General features: G+C 44.1%; 1 protein-coding gene across 5 annotated transcripts in view; it reads left to right on the forward strand.

Annotated features, from left to right (window-relative positions):
• Positions 1-21,254, forward strand: part of MTA3 (metastasis associated 1 family member 3) — a 229,532-nt gene that overhangs the window by 64,303 nt on the left and 143,975 nt on the right. For all 5 annotated transcript variants that reach the window (XM_053311426.1, XM_053311430.1, XM_053311452.1 and 2 more), the window contains exons 5-6: positions 7,592-7,655; positions 10,356-10,473. In XM_053311426.1, coding sequence (XP_053167401.1) covers positions 7,592-7,655; positions 10,356-10,473 — 182 coding nt within the window. The remainder of the gene's footprint in view (positions 1-7,591; positions 7,656-10,355; positions 10,474-21,254) is intronic.

A 21,254-nucleotide genomic window follows, 5' to 3' on the forward strand; every position in this document is an offset into this window, starting at 1 on the left:
TAAAAAGAAATGCTTGAGTTGTCACATAGATGTTTGGGTGAGAACAGGACCAGAGGGGCTTCAGTTACGGTAAGGCAACTGTTCTTGAACCAACAGATGTGAACTCCAAGCAACAGCTTCAGAGGGAACAGTGGATGGTGAGATGTTTAGAGTCTGTTCTCACTGGTGCAATTTTGGGTACTGGCAGTGGACTAGCATTGCCATAAATCCTGTAGAGCAGGGGTTGCCAACCTTCCATTCCTAGATGTTGTTAGAATACAACTCCCATTATTTTCAGTCACAGCGACCAAAGGGGCTGATGGCAATTGTAGTCGAAGAACATCTGGGGACCCAAGGTTGTCAAAACCTACAGTAGAATAAAGATTAAAGTATAGTTGATGCCGGTATGAAAAATATGCAAGGCCGAGGAGTGGACTTAACTATTGTTTAACTTCACTGGCTGGTATCCTAACACTGTGCTGGTGCAAGCACAATAAGCACATGTGCAGCAACTGTGGTCCTGCTTAAACAGTGTGGGTACTCACATGGCAAAGGGAATATTTGTCTTTCTGCCCTTCCAGAAGTGCTTGGTGCCACCCAGAATTATGTCCTTAAGAGCCGTACAGCCCTCATTGGCCTGGCCTGGCCTTCCAGGGTTTTTAAATGGTTGTAAATGTTTTTAACTTCTTGTAACCTGGTTTTCCAGGGTTTTTACATTGTTTTGAATGTTTTAACTGTTAATTGTTTTAAGGTGTTTTTAACTGTTAATTGATTTTAATTGTTTTGTTCTAATGTAAACCACCCTGAGCTATTTTTGGAAGGGTGGTATAGAAATTGAATGAATGAATGTACATAATTGTGGGTGGCACAAAGTGCTTTTGAGGGTAGGAGAGATTGACGGAAATCCCTGCGAGTGAAGTTGGACTGGAGGTGAGAGAGAGAGAGAATTTTTTTATTACTGCTCAGGCCAGCAAAAAAGGTTAGCACATTTGATATTAACTATTAAATCAAACTGAATTCAAATAATCATCTATGGCAATCTAGAGGCTGAGAAACAGAACTTGGCTACATTATAAGTAACCTGAAACTTCTGATCTGCTAAGAGAAGTGATACATAAAAAACATCAGTGAGACCCAGAAAATCAAATACAAAAGGAGAGCAAACTGTGACACAAGTCAGAATAGAATCTGCAATATAAAAGTACATGTGTTATCAACTCAGTTTCTTCAGCAGCACAAGGAGGACTGAAAGTGTACATGGATGCTGCTTTTGCCTGCATGTACTCAGCATTGGTCAGGATGTTGGTCATTGTTATTAACCACCAGATGTTGTGGAATTTTCTTGAGTCCTGATAATTTGGATCTTGCATGATTTGCCTTCTAAAACTAACTTTGGGGTGGAAAATAGATATATCAAAGTGTGGTTGATTAATATTAAAAGAAGCTGGTCCTGCTGTGTATGAAATCAGAGAGAACAGGAAGTGTTTCTTACAGAAAGCAAGGCTTTGATTTGGAAACCAGGGCTCTCAGTATGGAGAAGAATGTACTTTATCATCTCATAAGTTGCATGTGATGCATTTATATCATATCAAAAGAATAAAAATTAAGGAGATTGGACAATAGGATATAGTTCGACATTTCCCTAAAACAGGGCTGCTCAACTTCGGCCCTCCTGCAGATGTTGGCCTACAATTCCCATAATCTCTAGCTATTGACTGCTGTGGTGGGGGATTACAGGAGTTATAGTACAAAAACAGCTGGGGGACGGGGGCAAAGTTGAATAGCCATGCTCTAAAATATTGCTGAATAGCTTTCAACAGCCTTGGAAGTTGGTAGTATAATGTTTAGTGTGAAACATGTAGTGTTTTGTTGTTTCATCGGTGTGCATGGCACTTTATAGAGTTACAGTGGAAATATTATAGTTCCTTGCCCCCAAAGACTTAAAAGCTAAGATTTTTCATGGGGCAGACAATAGAGGAAAGGCAGAAAGAAGGAGACAAGGGTGAATATGGCAAGAATATTAATTCAGTGTATCTGCCTTTCTCTCTGTCTGTTTAGTTTCAGTGGCTGACTTACTGACTTAAGCTGCGTGCAAGCAAAGGTTGCACGCCCACAGGGGTAGCGTCTCCACTTCAGCAATGCAGATGCTCACAAATTGTTGGGTTGTTTTTTTTGCCAATTTGTGCACCAAAAACAGTGACTGGACGACTGTAGCCTTATTCAAACCGTGGCCAACATTCAGTGCAGCATTGCATGTCTGTAATGCTGAGCTGCGAGGCTGTTGCGAAGATCAGAGGAAGCATTCGGATTGAGCAAATGGGTCAGTTGCACTAACTGTGTTTCCACAAGTCTCCCATTGGCCTAGCCTTGTTGGTTCCTTTGCTCTCTACAATAGCCTGGCAGTGCATAATTATGGAGACATCATGCTTCACCAATGTTCTCTCTAAGGTGTGCGCACATGCCTGCGCTCACAAGTTTTTTAATGTCTGCTCAGTTACTTTTAGACTCCGCTCAGGTTGAATCAGGAAAGCCCCATTCTGAATTTATTTATTTTATTTATTTATTTTTGCATTTTTATACCGCCTTTCGTTAAAAGATAGCCCCAAGGCGGTTTACAAAAGTTAAAAACATACAATAAAAACACAATAAAAACATCATGCTAAAAGTATAAAAACATATAAAAACAGGCATAAAACAATACAACAAATAAAAACACCCAGAAGCAGCAGTAAAAACGATTATGTAAAAGCCTGGGTAAAAAGCCAAGTCTTTACAAGACTTGAATGCATGTGTGCACACGCTGCCTGGATATTCCCGCCCAGAACAAAACTCATTCCACACACAGATGGAAAAAAAGAAGAAGAGAGAACACTGTGCTGCACTGAATATCAGGCATTATGCTGAATATATGTGCATGTACATGTTTTTGTGCTGTGTAAATTCTGTAGAATTGGTGTGACAAATCCATAAAGCTATGCAGGGGTTATATCATTGTGGTTGATTAGGTCTCGACAACGTCTGTCTCCACCCCCCACCCCCCAACTCCAGTTTTCAAACATGCCACAGGCCTCGTGTCCAAAGCCTAGATTGTAGATGGCATCAATAATTGAGAGGAAGTAAATTATGAGAAATCTAAGTAAGAGTACTTCATATCTGTTCATGGCCCAGATAAGAGTACCTCATATCTGTTCATGGCGGTCAGAAAATTTAATATTAGCAAGACATCAAAAGGAGTACATGAAGAAGAAGGGGCTTGTGTATTTTTCATCACATGTAGGAAAAAAGACAAAGACATTGTCGATAACTACCCAACCACAACAATGTAACTTGTGTATAGCTTTATTGATTTATCACACCAGTTCTCAAGTGTTTAATCAGCCAGTCTCTCCTACCGTGTGCATGACTACATTCATTCACGTTAAAAGTGGACGTGGATACAGGACTCCTGAAATGCAGGGTACAGATATGAAATGTACTGCTATAGATGTGTTGAACATAATGTATGAATAACTCTGTATGCATACAGGTCTGCTCTCTCTCTCTCTCTTTCCCCGTGTGCATAGATCATATGTGCATTGATATTGTTTTGACATCTAACATATAAATAAGGTTAGTTAAACTGGTGCTGCCCCCCCCCCCCGCAAAATCTGATTAACCTGATCAAATGCCTTATCAGTGTACAACCCCAGACGCATCTGTTGACATTTTAATGGGATCTGAACTATAACGTCTAGCAATAAATCTCATCTGCTCTTGATGTACTAAAGACACTTATAAATGGGTGTTCCCTTTTAGTTGGTCGGTGTAATTTTAGAACAGAATTAATAATTGAATCAAAAGAAGGTGCTGAAATATGTTTGGAACAGTTAAGCACTGTCGATGTTGAGGCTACTCCTGTGAACAATGACAGGGAATCTTTAAATGCAGCAGTACAGACAAAAACATCTGAGCAGCAAGCTAGAGAAACACACAGAGAGTTGCTTACTTTGAGTTATGATTGGCAAAGATATACAAAATTTAAAAATGCAGCGTTGGGATGTCTATAACTCTAAGACTAGTTCTTTTGATTTCTCTTTTTTAAAGAGCAAAACGTACCCCCAGTGGCTGTTTTCATACTTTATTCCTCACAGTAAGGTTGCCAGCTTCTGAAAGACAAAATTCTGGTATCTGGGTGGGGCCCTGACAGTGGGGTCAGGTGAGTCTTATGGTCCTCAGTGCATTTAGGGGTGGAGTCTAGCCATAAAAGGATAGTAGTTGCGTCTAGGCCGAAGCACAATGGTAAAGGGGTAGAGGTCACAGCAAATGTCCTTTAACTTTTCATCAAAGTTAAACAGCTATTGTTTGTGTTTACAAATCATGTGCCACGATGCTATATTTTCATGGATGATATTGGACCAACATAGAACAATCTATCACATTCAAGAATCCAATTCTGTTGGGCCTTCTCTGTAGCTGCCCCGGGGCCCTGAAATTTGCTCCCCTTTGAAATAAGACCATCTCCTTCTCTGCTTGCTTTTAGGAAGACCCTCAAGACGTATCTGTTTTCCCAGGCTTGTAACTGAAATTTAAAATTAATATTTTTTAATCTACTGAGATGGTTTTTATTTTTTGTGAATTTTAACTTTTATATTGTTTTGCATTTGCTTTGTTTTAATTTTGTACACAGCCTCGAGATGTCTATATCAGGTGGTATAGAAATATGATAGCTAAATAAATAAGCACAAAGCAAGAGCTAAAAGTACATAACTCAAGCAGGTGAGCCCAGCCGCAGAAAGCTTATCAAAACACAAACATGCTGCTTTTTAATAAATAAAGCATTTAGAAGACATTCTAGAAAACAGTGTAACCATTTTACAGATATGGAACACTGAGGCTGGGGACTTCTAGTCTGAAGCAAATCATTTTCTATGTGGCAGAAGCACATGGAAAATGAGTCAGGGGTTATAGGTTCCCGTAGCATGTGTTGTGTTGTCAGGGAATTAAGCACCTAGAAAACATTTATGCATTGTGTTTGCGCTCTCTCTTTCTCTTTCTCTTTCTCACTCACTCACACTCACTCACACTCACACATACCATCACCACCTACATCCATCCATACACCCAAACACACACCATTTTCCCCTGTCCGTATTGCAGCTGCTTCTGCTGTTCTAAGGCGGGTTTGGAGCCAAGAGTTCATGCTGAGAGGGTGGTTCAGGTGAGCCCCCACCCCATCCCCAATTAGAAAAGGGGGAAGGGGAACATACCCATCCTTAATAGTGTGACAGACATGCTGATTTGACTGTATTCACCCATTGTCCCTTGTGTCCATGGGCTGGTGCCACAATGAATGGGCCTGGCAGGTCCAGCCAGCATGAGAAACGATGAGATGAGAGAGCCAGCGTGGTGTAGTGGTTAGAGTACTGGACTAGGACTGGGGAGACCTGAGTTCAAATCCCCATTCAGCCATGATACTTGCTGGGTGACTCTGGGCCAGTCACTTCTCTCTCAGCCTAACCTACTTCACAGGGTTGTTGTGAGGAGAAACACAAGTATGTAGTACACCGCTCTGGGCTCCTTGGAGGAAGAGTGGGATATAAAATGTAAAAATTAATAATAATAGAACAGCAAGCCTGGTGTTGGCTGTGCGGCCTGAGCAACTGTAGCCAGCCAGCTGGCCAGCCTGCTGAGCACGGTGTGATTTTTCCTTGTGACTTGTGTTCTCTTTTTGTCTCAATTTGCCTTCTAATTGTTTTGAATTTTATAACTATTTTTAGCTGCTTTTAATTGTTTTGTTTTGTTGCAAACCACCACAAGATTAATGGAGTGGCGGTCTGCAAATGTAATAATAAATACAATAATTCCTCCCCCTTCAGAGCCACTTCTTGACATGAAGTGAGGAGTAAGGCAGCTAACTAGGCTAACGTCTTCCTGCTAAAGTATTAAAAATAAAATAGATTGGAAACTGGGTGGAGATGGGACAATTAGTTTTTGCTTTTCTCACCCAGTAATGGGCCGCAGGTGAGAGAAGTTCCCAAACAGCTGGGCTCATAGCTTGAGGCCAGTTGGCAAGCTTGCTTTATGTTAGGCTGGCCGTTGATATCAAGAGTCTCTCAGACCCCCGTACAGAAAAGAAGAAACCACTTTCTCAGCTAGATGCAGACTGTCTTCACTCCATGGCTAGGGGGATTATGCAGGAATAATAACTGCAACCAAGCTGCAACCAAGTGAACCTAAAGTGGTTCATCCAGATACTGACCTGTGAGGAAACCCAGATGCAGAGAAATTAATATATCTAGGAACATAGGAAGCTGCCATATACTGAGTCAGACCATTGGTCCCTCTAGCTCAGTATTGTCTACACAGACTGGCAGCAGCTTCTCCAAGGTTGCAGGTTGGAGTCTCTCTCAGCCCCATCTTGGAGATGCCAGGGAGGGAACTTGGAACCTTCTGCAAGCAAGCAGATAATGTTCTTCCCAGAGCAGCTCCATCCCCTAAGGGGAATTTCTTACAGTGCTCTCATATAGTTTCCCCATTCCCCTTCCCATTCGGGCTACCTTAGAGAGCACCTTCTTCTGTATGATCCGCTTCGCACGTAGAGGTCATCTGGAGAGGCCTCTCTCCAGTTACCACCGGTACTTCTGGTGGCGACTCGGAACCGGGCCTTCTCTGTAGCTGCTCTTGGCCTATGGAATGCAGACCTGGCAGATATCCGCAGTTTAGGCTCGTTGTTGGCCTTTAAGAGAGCCATAAAACTTACTTGTCTGGCCTGGCCTTCCAAGGTTTTAAAATTATTTTAAAGTATTTTAATTGGTTTTAAATGGTTTTGAATTGTTTTAAAATTGTTTTTATATTGTAAAACAATATAAAGTGTGTTTTAGATGGTGTTTGTTTTTATTTGTGTTTTTAAAAACTTCTTGTGTACCTACCAGAGCCTTTGGATGGGGCAGTCTATAAATGTAATGAATGCATGCCTGCAACCAGGGCAACCTCTGCTTAGCAAAGGGGACAATTCATGTTTGCTACCACAAGATCAGCTCCCCTCCCTGCTCCCCTTTCTGCTCTTTTTTTGCTTCAGAGTTTCTCCCCCTCCCTCAGTTCTCCCTGATTTTTCCTCATAGTTGGTTAACCTTTCAGCCAATGAGGCTTTTTCTGGTAGAGAGTTAGGCAGCCAGCATCCCAGCAGGTATTACAGGGGCATTTGATTGTCTGTCACTGGAATGAAGTTAAGATGATCTTTTTTTGAATAAGCTTCTCCAGAAGCCTGTTTTGGAAGCCTGCATTTAAGATATTTACCCAAAATAGATGGAACTATCAAATATTATTCTTTAAGCTTCCCATCTTTTCCTTTTTCTCATGAATGTATTCGCCTATTTTAATAGTTAACAAGCAATTAATTTATTTACATCGGTTCCATTTACCATGCTGTCAAACCTTTTTTGTGTTTTCCTACCTAGCTAGCTAGCTGTTGGTCACATACCCATCAATTATGGTATATTTGTAGTCATTGATTTAGTCAATTTTCCCAGTTCAGAATTTCACTGAATAGTCTTTTGCCCTGTTCTGTTTGCAGTATTAATACTACTACTAAGAACCCATCAACAATTTTATTATTCCTTTTATGCTTACACAGGGGGAAATGCAGCGTCGCACTTCTGAATGAGACAGAATCTGTGCTGTCGTATCTCGCTAAAGAGGTAATGCCATATTTTTAAAGAATTAGTTCATCTAAAGATCAGTATCTATCTATCTGCCTGTCTGTTTAGTGTTGGATATTTATAGCAGAATGTTAGTCAACCAAACAGTGCTTTTGCTAAATGATTTATTTGGTAGTAGGAGTTGAAAATGATCTCTCTCTCTCTCTCTCTCTCTCTCTCTCTCTCTCTCTCTATATATATATATATATATATACAGAGAGAGAGAGAGAGAGAGAGAGAGAGAGAGAGAGAGAGATTGTTGTGTGGTACAGTAGTTCAGTATCCTGAATTATTGATGCTTTGTTAAGAGTTATTCTGAAATTGTTCATTTGGTTTTCATCCAACATTTTGCAAGTGAGAATAGAGACTCTCTTTCTGGTTGCCATCTTGAAACTGAGGAGTCTTCTGTTATGACATTTCAGCGGTCTGATGCTACATTCTGAAGTGCTGAAACTCTGGACTGGGGAAATGGCTAACAACCGCTGGGAATAATTAAACTGTTTCTGGTCCTTCAACCTTTAAGCCTTCATGAAATATTGGGAGAATAGAACTCCTGCCTTTTCCCTGCCATCACATTGAGGGTAGCATGCTCTCATAATAGCATAGGGACATAGGAAGCCTTACAGAGTCAGACTCTTGGTCCATCTAGGTCAGTATTATTACTCTACACTGACTGGCAGTGGCTTCCCCAAGGTTTCAGGCAAGAGTTTCTCCCAGCCTTGCCTGGGCATGCCAGGGAGTGAACCTGGGACCTTCTGCATATAAAACAGATGCTCTACCACTGAGCTGTGGCCCCATCCCCTATGGGGAATATCTTACAACAGGCAGTACTCAACATGTAGTTACCCATCCAAATCCAAACCACAGTGAACCCTGCCTAGGAAAGGGGACAATTCATGCTTACGACTGCAAGACTTGCTCTCCACGCAGCCTTGTAAACCAAACAGATGGGTTACTAAGCCTGCTATAAATATTGGATTTGGTAGCAAAAGTTAATCACACTATAACTGTTGTGTGATTACCTAGAAGCATTTCTATGACTATTAGCCTTCCCCAATGGTAAATTTTGCACAAAGTAAGCCCCTTTTGTAAATTTCTATTACATTCAGAAAGGCTCCATGGACTAGTGGACCAGTCACATGCATTGGCTAGCATCCCGACTAACCTCCTGTGAATATGCCAAGTTTTTCTGTTGTGTGAGCAGGGAGGGATGATTTTTAGTAATACCGCCACCCCTGTGCAGCAACGTGCACTACCCGAAATTATCTTCCTGCAGGCCCCCCAGCTCTGAGTGTGGTGGTTGACATCCAAACTTTGTTAGTAGTAATGCTCAGGAGTTACTCTGAAGGACTTAATTTCAATAGGACTTCCATTGAGTAATTTAGTTAGGATGTCAGCCAGTTTCGGGAGGTGCAAAGAGAAGGGGAAATCACCAGAAAACACTCCTCCCCATTTGTGTAACAGAAAATTTTTGGCACATCAACGGAATATTAGTCTGGATGCTAGCCAGTGTTATGTTACTAACTGTGTGGTATTACTTTGGAATAGATAGCAAAATATTATGCTGTCTAAACACTAACATCATCAGTGCAATTCAAAAACAAAAACTGCAGACACAATATATCCTCCCATGGTCACAGCTGTGTGCAAGGGAATGGATTGGCATAGGAAAAGTCATCTTTGCATCTTCTCTCTCCTTGGCTTGCCTACAAGTGTGTATTCACTTCCTTGGAACATAGGAAGCATCCTTATATTGAATCAGACCATTGGTCCATCTAGCACAGTATTGTCTACCCAGACTGACAGCAGCTTCTCCAAAGTTACAGGCAGGAGTCTCTCTCTCAGCCCCATTTTGGAGATGCCAGGAAGGGAACTTGGAACCTTTTGCATGCAGGTGCTCTTCTCCAAAGCAGCCCCATCCCCTAAGAAGAATATCTTAAAGCACTCACATATGTAGTATCCCATTCAAATGCAAACCAGGGTGGGTCCTGCTTAGGGGACAATTCATGCTTGTTATCACAAGGTCAGCTCTTCTCCCTGTTTACCATCCATCTTCCCTTTCCCTAGCCAGGCTACTGAGTTGTAAGTTTTTTGCACAAGTGACAGGGGAGAAAAGAAGACTGCTTTGATCCTGTACCAGTCTCATATGCACAACTGTATCTGCAGAGGATGGAAGCATGTCTTCCATGTGATGTGTGTTTCTTACTTTGTTTTGTAAATTTGATTGCCACTGATCTTTGTTTGTTTGAAGTCTGATATCTAAGAAGTGGGGAAAACCTCTTGCTATTACTAAAAAGTTATAAAACTAGCATTATTGTATTTTCACATTATTTGTCAAAATATTGTTGTTCCATCGTAAGCATAATATACATTTTGGGGTTTTTCCTTTTCTTCTGTTCACCTTTCCAAGTATTAATGATAGTCTGCACATGTACTTTTAGGCCAGGGCTGCTCAACTTCAGCCTCCTGTAAATCTTGGACTGCCATTCCCATCACCCCTGACTATTGGCCACCGTAGCTGGAGACGATGGGAATTGTAATACAAAACCAGCAGGAGGGTTGAAGTTGTGTGGCCCAGTTTTAGACAGTCAGTGGTGATTTTGTTTTGTCTGTGTGCTAAAATGCAAGGATGTGTGCTAAAGTGTTATATCTGTCATTAATTATCCTTTGGAAAATATACATCTGTTGCTTTTTTTAAAGGATACTTTCTTCTATTCACTGGTATATGATCCGTCACTGAAAACACTTCTAGCAGATAAAGGAGAAATCAGGGTGGGACCCAGGTATCAAGCAGACGTACCAGATATGCTTTCAGAAGGTAAACATTTTTATAGTTTTGATTTGGAATGCCAACCTTTCTTCTGATCCAGTGAGCTAGGAAAAGCAGTTTTGCCATGTTCAGGTGACTAGGTGGCAGCCACATTTATATGGATGTTATACCATTTGAACTGTCTAACAGATCATAAGTCAGTGCTTTTTGATTTGAACAAGGTTTCCACCCATGGGAGCAAGCAAGGCAAGCGAATAGTACTTTATCAGGTCGTTATGTGAATTGGTCCACAGAAACCAGGTACACTTTTTAGAGAGGACCAAGAGAGAGGTACTGTGCATGAGAGAAATGGGTTATTCAGTGATGACTGGTTATTGAGGGTACGCATAGCACATTAGTAGGGGTGTGCACAAAAGCACCTGGCCCAGTTTGGTTTGAGTTCGAACCGAACCTAAACCATACTGGCCCAGTTTGGTTTGGGGCCCCTTCAACCCCCCCACCCCCCCACCCCCCCCGGTTTGGTTCGGGAGAGGGGGATTGTCAAACTTTTTAAAAAAACAAACAACCTTTTTTCTTTTTCAAATTACCCTCTCTGGGGGGCTTCTCCATGGTGGCGGTGTGTATGTGTCTGTGGAGGTCCCTCCCCACCTGCCGGCCTTCCTTTTTCCAAAACGTGCCCCGTTTGGGCATCTTTGGCCCTTTCCGGGCCTTTCCCCCAGCACAGCCGTCCTTTTGGAGGCCACTGCACCTGTGCAGTGGGACCCTGTGTGGCCTGGGTCATGATCTTAAGATCTTCTTGGGAAGTCCTTTTCCGAGTGTACTTGCGAAACATGGTGAGGCGGGTGGCTACTAGGGAGAGGGCCTTTTCGGTGGTGGCACCCCATTTATGGAATAGCCTCCCCAGTGAGGCTCACCTAGCGCCGTCACTTTGTTCTTTTAGGTGCCTTTCTGTTCACTCAGGCTTTTAAAAATTGATTTAAACAAATTAAATTTTTGTATTGTTGTGTTTTGTGTTTTATGTGTTTTTACTAGATGTTTTTAATGCTGTGTTGTGAGCTGCCCAGAGAACAATTTGTTATGGGGCAGCTAACAAAGTTGGTTTTTAAAACTATTTGTTGTTGTTATCAATCTTGCAAAATCAGGCAAGGCCTCATTAAGAACAGATCCTTCCCTAGGGTAGGGGAGCGGCTAAGGTGATCTAAAAGGCTGCCGTCTGCTCTGAGAAGTTGCTGGAGCAATATCCCATTGATGCATTCTCCTGTGATTCTGCTTGGCTGTAGCCGAGTTGCTGGCTCACTGTACTCAGAGCTGTCCAAGGTCTATGGTGCTCCAGCATCCCTTTCTTGATAGAGGCTTTGGCTTAGCCCACAGCAGGATATCCAGGAGGAGGAAGAGGAGGAGGGCTCTCTTACGTTTTCTCCTAGTGCATCTGATAAGTGGAAGGAGAATGAAGCACTAGGCTGGAGGAAGCAAAGGGTTGAAGCAGCCAAAGTGCAGCCCCAGTGCTTGAGGCCCAGTGCTGTCCAGCGTGTTCTTATGGGGACACTCCAAAAAGCTTTTGGATGTGATCTTGACAAGTACTCTCAGTTCATGCTGCAAGCCAGCTTAGCCATTGTGTCACATAGCTGCAGATGTGCCCAGAAGATTAGGGTACGTTTCTTCGTGCTTAGTTTACACTGCACAACAGGCAGCCCTGGCAGTGGATCAACGTTACTTGCAATACTGTCAGTGAAGTGCTGCTGGAACCCATCCTTCTCTGGCTGCTTCACAGTGCAGGCGAGTGGCAAAGCCAAAGCTGGAGAGCAGAAACAGCAGCATTGGCTTGTTGGAAGGGCTGTGAGGTGGGGAGTTGGGGTGCCACTTGGAGAGGGTAAAGGCAGTACTCTGCCCTCTCCAATGTATAATTATTTGAGTGTGTGTGGTTATAAAGGTATATTAAAAAGTAACCATATGCTACATTTTTGTTGCAATTTGTTTTTTTATTTATAACCACCTATTACAGTAGTCTCATAACAGGGGTGTAACTACTACTAGGCAAGGGGAGACAGTTGTCTTGGGGCCCCACTGCTTCAAGGGCCCCCCCAGAGGCATGTCACATGACTCCCCACCCGACTGCGTTGCACCCCTTATGAATTATGTTCAATCTCTTGGAGATCGGCAGTAACAGAGAGTAAAAAACCCCCAGATTCAATGTGAACTAGATATTCACCGTATTTGTGATAGGGATGTGACTGTGAGTGCACTATATATTGTGAAGTGTGTTTGTGTGTGTATATCAGCGAGGAGCCCATTTTAAAATCTTGTCTCTGGGCACACTCCAACCTTGCTACGCGCCTGTCTCATAACAATTCACAGTTAGATAAAAACAACAAACAGAAAATTTAAAAAAAAATAATAATAATTCAGTTTTTAAAAATTCAGCGAAAGGCCTGGCTGAACAGGTGTGTTTTCAATTGTTTCCTAAAAGCCACCAGAGAAGAAGCAGTTCTAATTTCAACAGGAAGTACGTTGCACAACCCAGGGCGATTTTAGAGAAGGCTGGCCCCTGAGTCACCTTCTTACCCCTCAGACAAACTAGGGATGTGCACGGTCCGGAGAAGTCCGGACCGGCACCGAAGGGGGGCCTTGTTTTTAGGGCGGGGAGGGCTTGCTTAGCCCTCCCGCCTCCTTGCCCCCGCCAGCGCCCGTATTTAACATTATAGGGGCGCTGGAAACCAGCCGCCCCCCCCCGCCGCCGCCACCGCCGCCGCCGCGAAATCACTCTTAAAAACATCCAGCCCTCCCTCCCTCCCAGCTAGCTGCCCGCCCGCCCCCCCACCCACCCACCCAGTCGCTCACCCGGTCGGTAGATACTAAGCGAGAGGAGCTCCGGCACAGAGCTCCTCTCGCTAGGAAGGCCTCCGGGAGAATGGTGGCTTGCGCGCGCATGCGCGCGCCGCAAACCACGCCGTTCTCCGGAGGCCCGGTCTACCCGCCGGGAAAGGGCCGGGTAGACCGGGCCTCCGATCGCTGGGTAGACCGGGCCTCCGGCGATCGGAGGCCCGGTCTACCCAGCGATCGAAGGCCCGGTCTACCCAGCGATCGGAGGCCCGGTCTACCCGGCCCTTTCCCGGCGGGTAGACCGGGCCTCCGGAGAACGGCGTGGTTTGCGGCGCGCGCATGCGCGCGCGCGCGCAAGCCACCATTCTCCCGGAGGCCTTCCTAGCGAGAGGAGCTCTGTGCCGGAGCTCCTCTCGCTTAGTATCTACCGACCGGGTGAGCGACTGGGTGGGTGGGTGGGGGGGCGGGCGGGCAGCTAGCTGGGAGGGAGGGAGGGCTGGATGTTTTTAAGAGTGATTTCGCGGCGGCGGCGGCGGGGGGGGCGGCTGGTTTCCAGCGCCCCTATAATGTTAAATACGGGCGCTGGCGGGGGCAAGGAGGCGGGAGGGCTAAGCAAGCCCTCCCCGCCCTTAAAGATATACCCCCCACCCGGACCCGAACCAGCCCAGTCCGAACCGGTCCGGCAGTTCGGCCATTCTTTGGAATGGCCGCCGGACCGGTTCGGGCACACCACTAAGACAAACCCCCTTGATGATCTTAGAAGGTGGTGGTGTTCGTAATGAAGATTTAATCTTGAAAGTGCAACCAACAGCAGTCCTTTGAGCCTTGTTGATAGTCTTGCCTGCCCTGGCTGAAATTTTTGTGCTTATCTCCACTGAAACATGAAATGGTGCCCCTGTTGGGGAGATGGAGAAAAGGCCCCCTTGTTTCTTCTGCCCATATTATTCATTCATTCATTCATTCATTCATTCATAGGCATGTGCCCGAAACGTTTCGGAGGCCATTGTAAAGGCCTCTGAAACGTTTCGGCACTGCGGTGGTTTTCGGTGTTTCAGCACCGGCGGGGGTAGTACTTTAAGGGTGGGGGAGGGTGTACTCACCCCACCACCACCGCGTTTCCCCCACCGGTGCTCTGTAGATTTCAAGCCCCTCGGGGCGGCAGTGTTCCTCCCTGCCGCCCCGTTCCCCCCGTCGGCCGAAAGTGGCCGGAAGTTGCGAGCGTGTGTGCGTCCGTCGTGCGCGCGCATGGCATACGGGTGCGTGCACGCACAGCGGGCGCACGCGCGCAACTTCCGGCCACTTCCGGCCGACGGGGGAACGAGGCAGCAGGGAGGAATGCTGCCGCCCCGAGGGGCTTGAAATCTACAGAGCGCCGACGGGGGAAATGCGGTGGGGTGTGTGTGAGTACATCCTCCCCCGCCCTTAAAGTACTACCCCCGCCGGTGCCAAAGACAATTCGTGCTCATCCCTATTCATTCATCAAATTTATATACCGCCCAAACTTTCATCTCTGGGCGATTAACAATTAGATATAACAATTGAAACACATATAAAAATGTAAAACAATTCAGTTCATATCCCTTCATCCAAACTTGATCTAGTGCTAATAAGGGATGCTAAAAGGAGATCTATGCAAACAAAGATTTGTGTTGTGGTGAGGGCAGCAGATTGCCTTACTGGTGGAATAGTACCCCACCCCCACCAACCTTATAGCTGGTGACAGGTCTCCACCCAGAAGTATTGCTCCACACTAGGAAGTGGAAGCTGTTGTGAACTGACATAAATTTATGGAATTGGTTTCAGTGTTGCAAGAAGCAATGTGACAGCTGCGTGGAGAAATAGACTTCCTTTTTGTTGTTAAAGGGTTGGCAGTTGGTATAACTGACCTGTTCTTTTTTATTTATTCATCGTATTTATATACTGCCTGGTATGTGTATTTCATTTTTAAATGGCCTTGACGATCAAAGCAAAAAGTGATATTTATAGTATCTTGTTTGGTGGAAGAATTGCTATAAAATGGTTGCTTTTCCTGGAGCATTGTGAAAATAATGACCTCTAGCTTATCTTTCTGATTTAATTGGGTGTTTAAAAGTACAATAAAACTTTTATGACATGGTAACTTCCCATGTGATTTATCACATGAGAGTCCTTGTTCCCTATTTTACATATATTTGAGGAATGAATACAGTGGCAGAATACTTGAGAACAGATTTTCTCATGAAGAGTTTCATACAGTGTTCCCTGTAACAGGGATTCCCACTGGGCATGATAAGAACAGCCCTGCTGGATTGGGCCCAAGGCCCATCTAGTCTAGCATCCTCTTTTGCACAGTGGCCCACCAGATGCCACTGGAAGCCACAGGCAGGAGTTGAGGGCATGCCCTCTCTCCTGCTGTTACTCCCCTGCCACTGGAACTCAGAGGCATCCTGTCTTTGAGGCTGGAGATGGCCTATAGCCCTCTGACTAGTAGCCATTGATAGACCTCCCCTCCATGAAGTTATCCAAACCCCTCTTAAAGCCATCCAGGTTGTTGGCTGTCACCACATCTCATGGCAGAGAATTCCACAAGTTGATTATGCATTGTGTGAAAAAGTACTTCCATTTGCTGGTCATTAATTTCCTGGCAATCAATTTCATGGAATGACTCCTGGTTCTAGTGTTATGTGAAAGAGAGAAGAATTTCTCTCTATCTAGTTTCTCCACACCATGTATGATTTTATAGACCTCTATCATGTCTCCCCGCAGTAGTCTTTTTTCTAAACTAAATAGTCCCAGGTCTTGTAGACTTGCCTCATAAGAAGGGTGCTCTAGGCCCATGATCATCTTGGTTGCCCTCTTCTGCACCTTTTCCAGTTCTACAGTGACAGAATTGCACACAGTACTTCCTCTCTCCCTTACTACACAGTAGTAAGGGAGAGTAGTAGTAGTCCCTTACTACTATGTACACAGTCCCTCTCTCTCACCATAAGCACTGATTATCCCACCATTAGAGTCATTTCCATTGTGCTCATGTACTATAAATACCAATTAAGGACAGAGAAATCAATTTATGTACATGAGTGTGTAAATCAGAACAAAATACTTTCCGCTCACTGGTGATAAAAAAAGAGGAAACACTGAATGTAGCAAGTGCCTTTTCTGTATTCTTGAATCTATTTGTGTGATGATAGCATTCTTGTGTTGTTTTTCATAGATGTGCTTTTTTGTTTAATCAGAGTGCCTGTGACTGAAAATGAAACTGGAAAAGACTGTGTTGTGAGCAAGAAAAAATAATGCAGTCTGGTGGATTTACTGTGTTTATTTTGACAAGCTGAGACCCATACAACATTACAAAAGTGAAGGAAGAAATGCTGGGCTTAGATAAAGCATATCTCAAAAACCAATTCCCTCACCTTCACGATCTTAAACTGCAAGAGAGTAGTCCCTTATAGCTTGAAGGATCATTTGGGAGTCATTGGAATAGGGCACAGAGAATGCATGTTAGAGATTTCACATTCTCCTTGACCAGTTCCCCTCTTCCTTTCCGCCAGCCACATGCCCTGACCTTGCACCTGCCTTCTTCTGCCATGGACATCTTGCGCATGCACGAGGAAACTGTGCATGCACAGCCCTCACTCTCCACCAAGGTTTGGAGTGGAGGTGAGGGTTATGCTGAATCTGACCTCCCCACTGATTTTATGAAAAAGTAGGGATCTCTCTTATTGGCAGAGATGCTTTCCTGTTCTTATGTCCCCTGTCTCATTTATGCATGGTTTGTCCATGCATAATTTGCTAATATAGGGAGAGATCATTACAGGCATCTTGTTTTCCAAGCATGTTTAAAAGGTCCCTTGTTTCATTTGGAGAAATGTTTGCAGTGCATAGTTCCTCATGCCCTTTTCTTTAGAAGCAGATTTAGAGACTGTAGCAAGGTTTACTGCTGGAGCCCGTAGGGAAAGGATGGCAAAGCATGACTCTTGGTATGGATAATGGGAAATTGCAGCTGGTGATTTTTTTTAGTAAAGAAGAAAAATAGATCTGAAAAGGACTGAAAATCATCTGGTCTTAGCTCCCCTATCAGCCTATGTAATTCTGACCTCATTATGCTGCGGTGCTTGTAAAGGAAATGTTTGGCGAGGACTTGAACAAAGTGCACTAAACTTCAAAGGAAGGTAAATATGCAAAAACTCCAATTGCTTCATGTCCAGGTTCTTCCTATCAACAAGATCTCTGGTACTTTTTTCTAGAAAACATATGGATGGGAGAAAAACACAAGTGGCCCACTTATTTCTGTCCTGGCTAAAAGAAGGCAGAATGAACCACATGGGGTTTAAATTTCCTGCCAGAAGTAGAAGTTAATGGGTACTTGAGACTCTGACAGTGGCTTGTAGAAAATACATTTTGGGGTCATTAAAATGAGAGCATTATTCTAAGTTGCATTATGAACAGTGCTGTTTAATGAGATCAGAGATAGAGAACTCATCCATGTCTTGTATTTGCTGCAACAAGAAGATAAATAGTGTGTATTGGGATATGTAAGATCAAACCAACAAGAAACAACAAGATTTCCCCCACCCCACTATACACTAACCATGTAATGGAAAGTAAGCAAGAACTTAACCCAGGGTCGTTCTATAATTGAAAATATTTAAAATCTCAGATAAGGCAAAATTTATAAATGATCGGAAATGATATCAATGAAACCAAATATATCACACTGGAGGAGTGATGAAGGCCATAGTGTGGAGAGTGATGTAATACAAAACAGAGTCCATACATCCACAACAGTGACCTCTGTTTCGATGTAGGTCTTTCTCAAGTGGAAGATGGTCTTCAAAAAGTAATACTAATCCACATGCTTCAACATCTAATCTTCTGAGAAATCTAAAACTCAATTATTGTATGGGTTTTAATCATGTTTTAATGAGAAGGTCTTTCAATCATTCACCCACTAGAGGTACCTTATAACAACCAATGTGATTGTAAAATATCAAATTAAAAGCTTGTACAAAGCTCACAATATGTAAAACTATTTGGATTACAAAAGGATATAGTAAAAACATCCCACCAAAAATACAAAAGGATATAGTAAAAACAACCAGCCAACTACAACATTCCAACCAGGCAGAAGAGTACCTAAGTACCCTACATACATTCAATGAAGCTGTTCCCATGATCCACATATATCGGGCTAAGGGAGCCCAGCCCAGTTTCTGTGAATCGTGAGAACTGCTGAGGTCGTGGGCGAGCCCAGTGGTTCTTCGCCGGCTAGCCCACCTAATTCCTCCTCCCTTTAAACCAGGTTAACGGGAAAAGTGCTCCGTTAACCTGGGGTTTTTTTGGTTGCGAGATGCTGTGGCGCGCCACAGCAACTCATGAGGAGACCCCTAACCGGGAGGCTCCAACAAACCTCCTGGCCTTGGGGGTCATAGGAACATAGGAAACTGCCATATACTGAGTCAGACCATTGGTCTATCTAGCTCAGTATTGTCTTCACAGACTGGTAGTGGCTTCTCCAAGATTGCAGGCAGGAATCTCTCTCAGCCCTATCTTGGAGGGCCTCTCATTTTCACCCAGTTATGCCCCTTCGGGGGGGGGGGTCGAAGTAAAACCCCAGGCGGACCTGGGGTCAAAGGAGAATGTTCCAGCGATGGAAGGAGTCCATTCCCAAATCTCTGGATCAATTGAAGAAGGAATTTTGGGATCCTCCAGCCCGGGGCCCAGGAGACTGGAAGAAAAGCTGCAGCCTGTGAGTACAATGGAACTAGATTTACTGGGGACAGTCTCTTGCCAGTCAAACCAGAAGGACAATTTAAATCCTAGGAGCTTGGGGGAGGGACCGATATATCCCCAACAGCCAGGAGCACAATCTGATCACCATGGGGTGAGTGGATCTACAACTCTAGACCCCCCAAAAGTAGAGGGAAAACCCTTGTTTTCCTCATTGCCATCGACTCATTCAATTATCCAGGCAGAAGCGAAAGCGAAACAAAGGCAGCCCTCTACTGAATTTGCTGAGTCACAGGCTGCTTTGTTTAATGTAATCTCACCCATTCCTGAAGTAATTACAACAGCCTTGGAGATTTAGCAACCTTGGGGGAGCAAGGTTTAACAGAGCAAAGATTAACAGAATTAACAGTAGAAGAGAGTAAAAAAAAAAATGTTTATGATGAGTTCAGTGCCTTTGCTGGAGAACCAAAGTATGGAGCTTTTTGAAACAGAGTGCAGAGATAGATCCCCCTTAAAAAGTCCAGGGTGGTCATCTCGTTTTCATGTAGAAGATTTTGAAGACCAAAGAGATACCAGACCCTCTGTATTAGAGAAATCACAATTTCTTCACTCTATGGGAGTAGAACAGGGCTGCTCAACTTAGGCCCCCCAGCTGTTTTTGGACTACAATTCCCATAATCCCCAGCCACAGTAGCCAATAGCCAGGGATTATGGGAATTGTAGGCCAACATCTGCAGGAGGGCCGAAGTTGAGCAGGCCTGGAGTAGAACAAGTACTTTCCCCACTCCCCTCAAAGCCAGTCTAACTCCTGCAACTTCTGCAGCTACTCCAGAAGAGGGTGATATTGCCCACAGTTACTCAGTTAATGTAACAGAAAGTGAGGAAAGCGTCTTGGAACCAGATGCTGAGTATTCAAGCTTGGGGGCGGGGAGTGAAGCGGAATTTTCTGAAGATGACCCTCAATCATCGATACAGCCTTATCAAACAGATGGGGGTGATAAGTTGAATCCTGAGACAAATGACAAAATTTTAGAATCAGATGCTATCGAAGTGCTAGAACAAGGGGGCAGTTACACGTCCAATCAATGGCAAGAACTTCTGAAAAAGGACATTAAGGAGGTCTCCACCTTCCTACTAAGAACTGATATAAAACCATTGGACATGTTTGAATTTTGGGCCTTCTTCATAGCCCATATGGCAGTACCAAGATCCAAAGTTTCCTCAGCAACATGGGAGAAAAGGGGTGCGTATGCACAATGGGAAGGCCTAGATAAAGACCACAATATTATTTTTCAGTTCCTACTTGGAAAGGACGCCATGTCCATTTCCAGTTCAAAGGTCTCGACTGCAGTGTCAACCAGCCTGATGATCCTAGAAAGGATAATGACTTTCAAGCACAAGGGGCAGCACAGAAAGCTCCTGAAACCATTGAGATTTCCCCTTTGGCTAAATGAGTCTGTATTACTTAAAAACATACAAGAACTCATCCATTCATGGCAAACAAAAATAAATGGAAAAAATGCTACATCACAACTGTCCCCATTATCAGAGGAAACTGAGGGTGAAGGCCCACCCATCCCCGTAGATCAGTGGATAGACTGGCTGTTCTCACTAACTACCATTCTGAAACAGAGAAGGAAGACGAAAAAGGAGAAGTGGCAACTAGCACAAGCAACCCAGGAATTAGGGCCACCACGGAACAAGAATGAGAGTGGTGAGCATTGTGATAAATCAAAAGGGGTAGCAGCAAAAAAACCTCATCTAGAAGAAGCCTTCGTGACGGAGGGGACATCAAGCCCATCAAGTCGCTTACTCCCAAGTACTGAAAGTCAAGCAACACCTTCTCAGGAAGCAACCTCAAAGGGAGAAGACCAAGGTGAACCTGAGTGGCCTGTCACCCTAGAGGGATCAAGAATAGGAAGACTGACACCTGAACCAAGAGAACCTGAGAATCGGGAACAGAGGGCAGTAAAACCCAAAACTAAAGTTACTACAGAAAAAAATACATGGAACACACAGGGAAACCCAGGAGTGAACCTGCAGACTCCAAAAGCCATTCCCGAAACTTTACAATTCAAGAGGGAGACCGCAACAGGAAAGTCAACTCCACAAACTAGCATGCAAGAGCCACCAGATACATCAAAAGCAGCCTCGGGGAGATCTCGATCCTTTGCTTCTGTGATCAGCTCCAACAGAGGCAAAAAGAATGATATACCAAGGCAGGGGAAAACCACAACCGGAGTAGCTGTGGACAGATGGGCTGACTTCTTAGCTCAGCTTGAAATAGAGGATGAGATACT

Source organism: Hemicordylus capensis, chromosome 1, assembly GCF_027244095.1.
Source record: "Hemicordylus capensis ecotype Gifberg chromosome 1, rHemCap1.1.pri, whole genome shotgun sequence".
In the NCBI taxonomy this organism is placed as follows: domain Eukaryota; kingdom Metazoa; phylum Chordata; class Lepidosauria; order Squamata; family Cordylidae; genus Hemicordylus; species Hemicordylus capensis.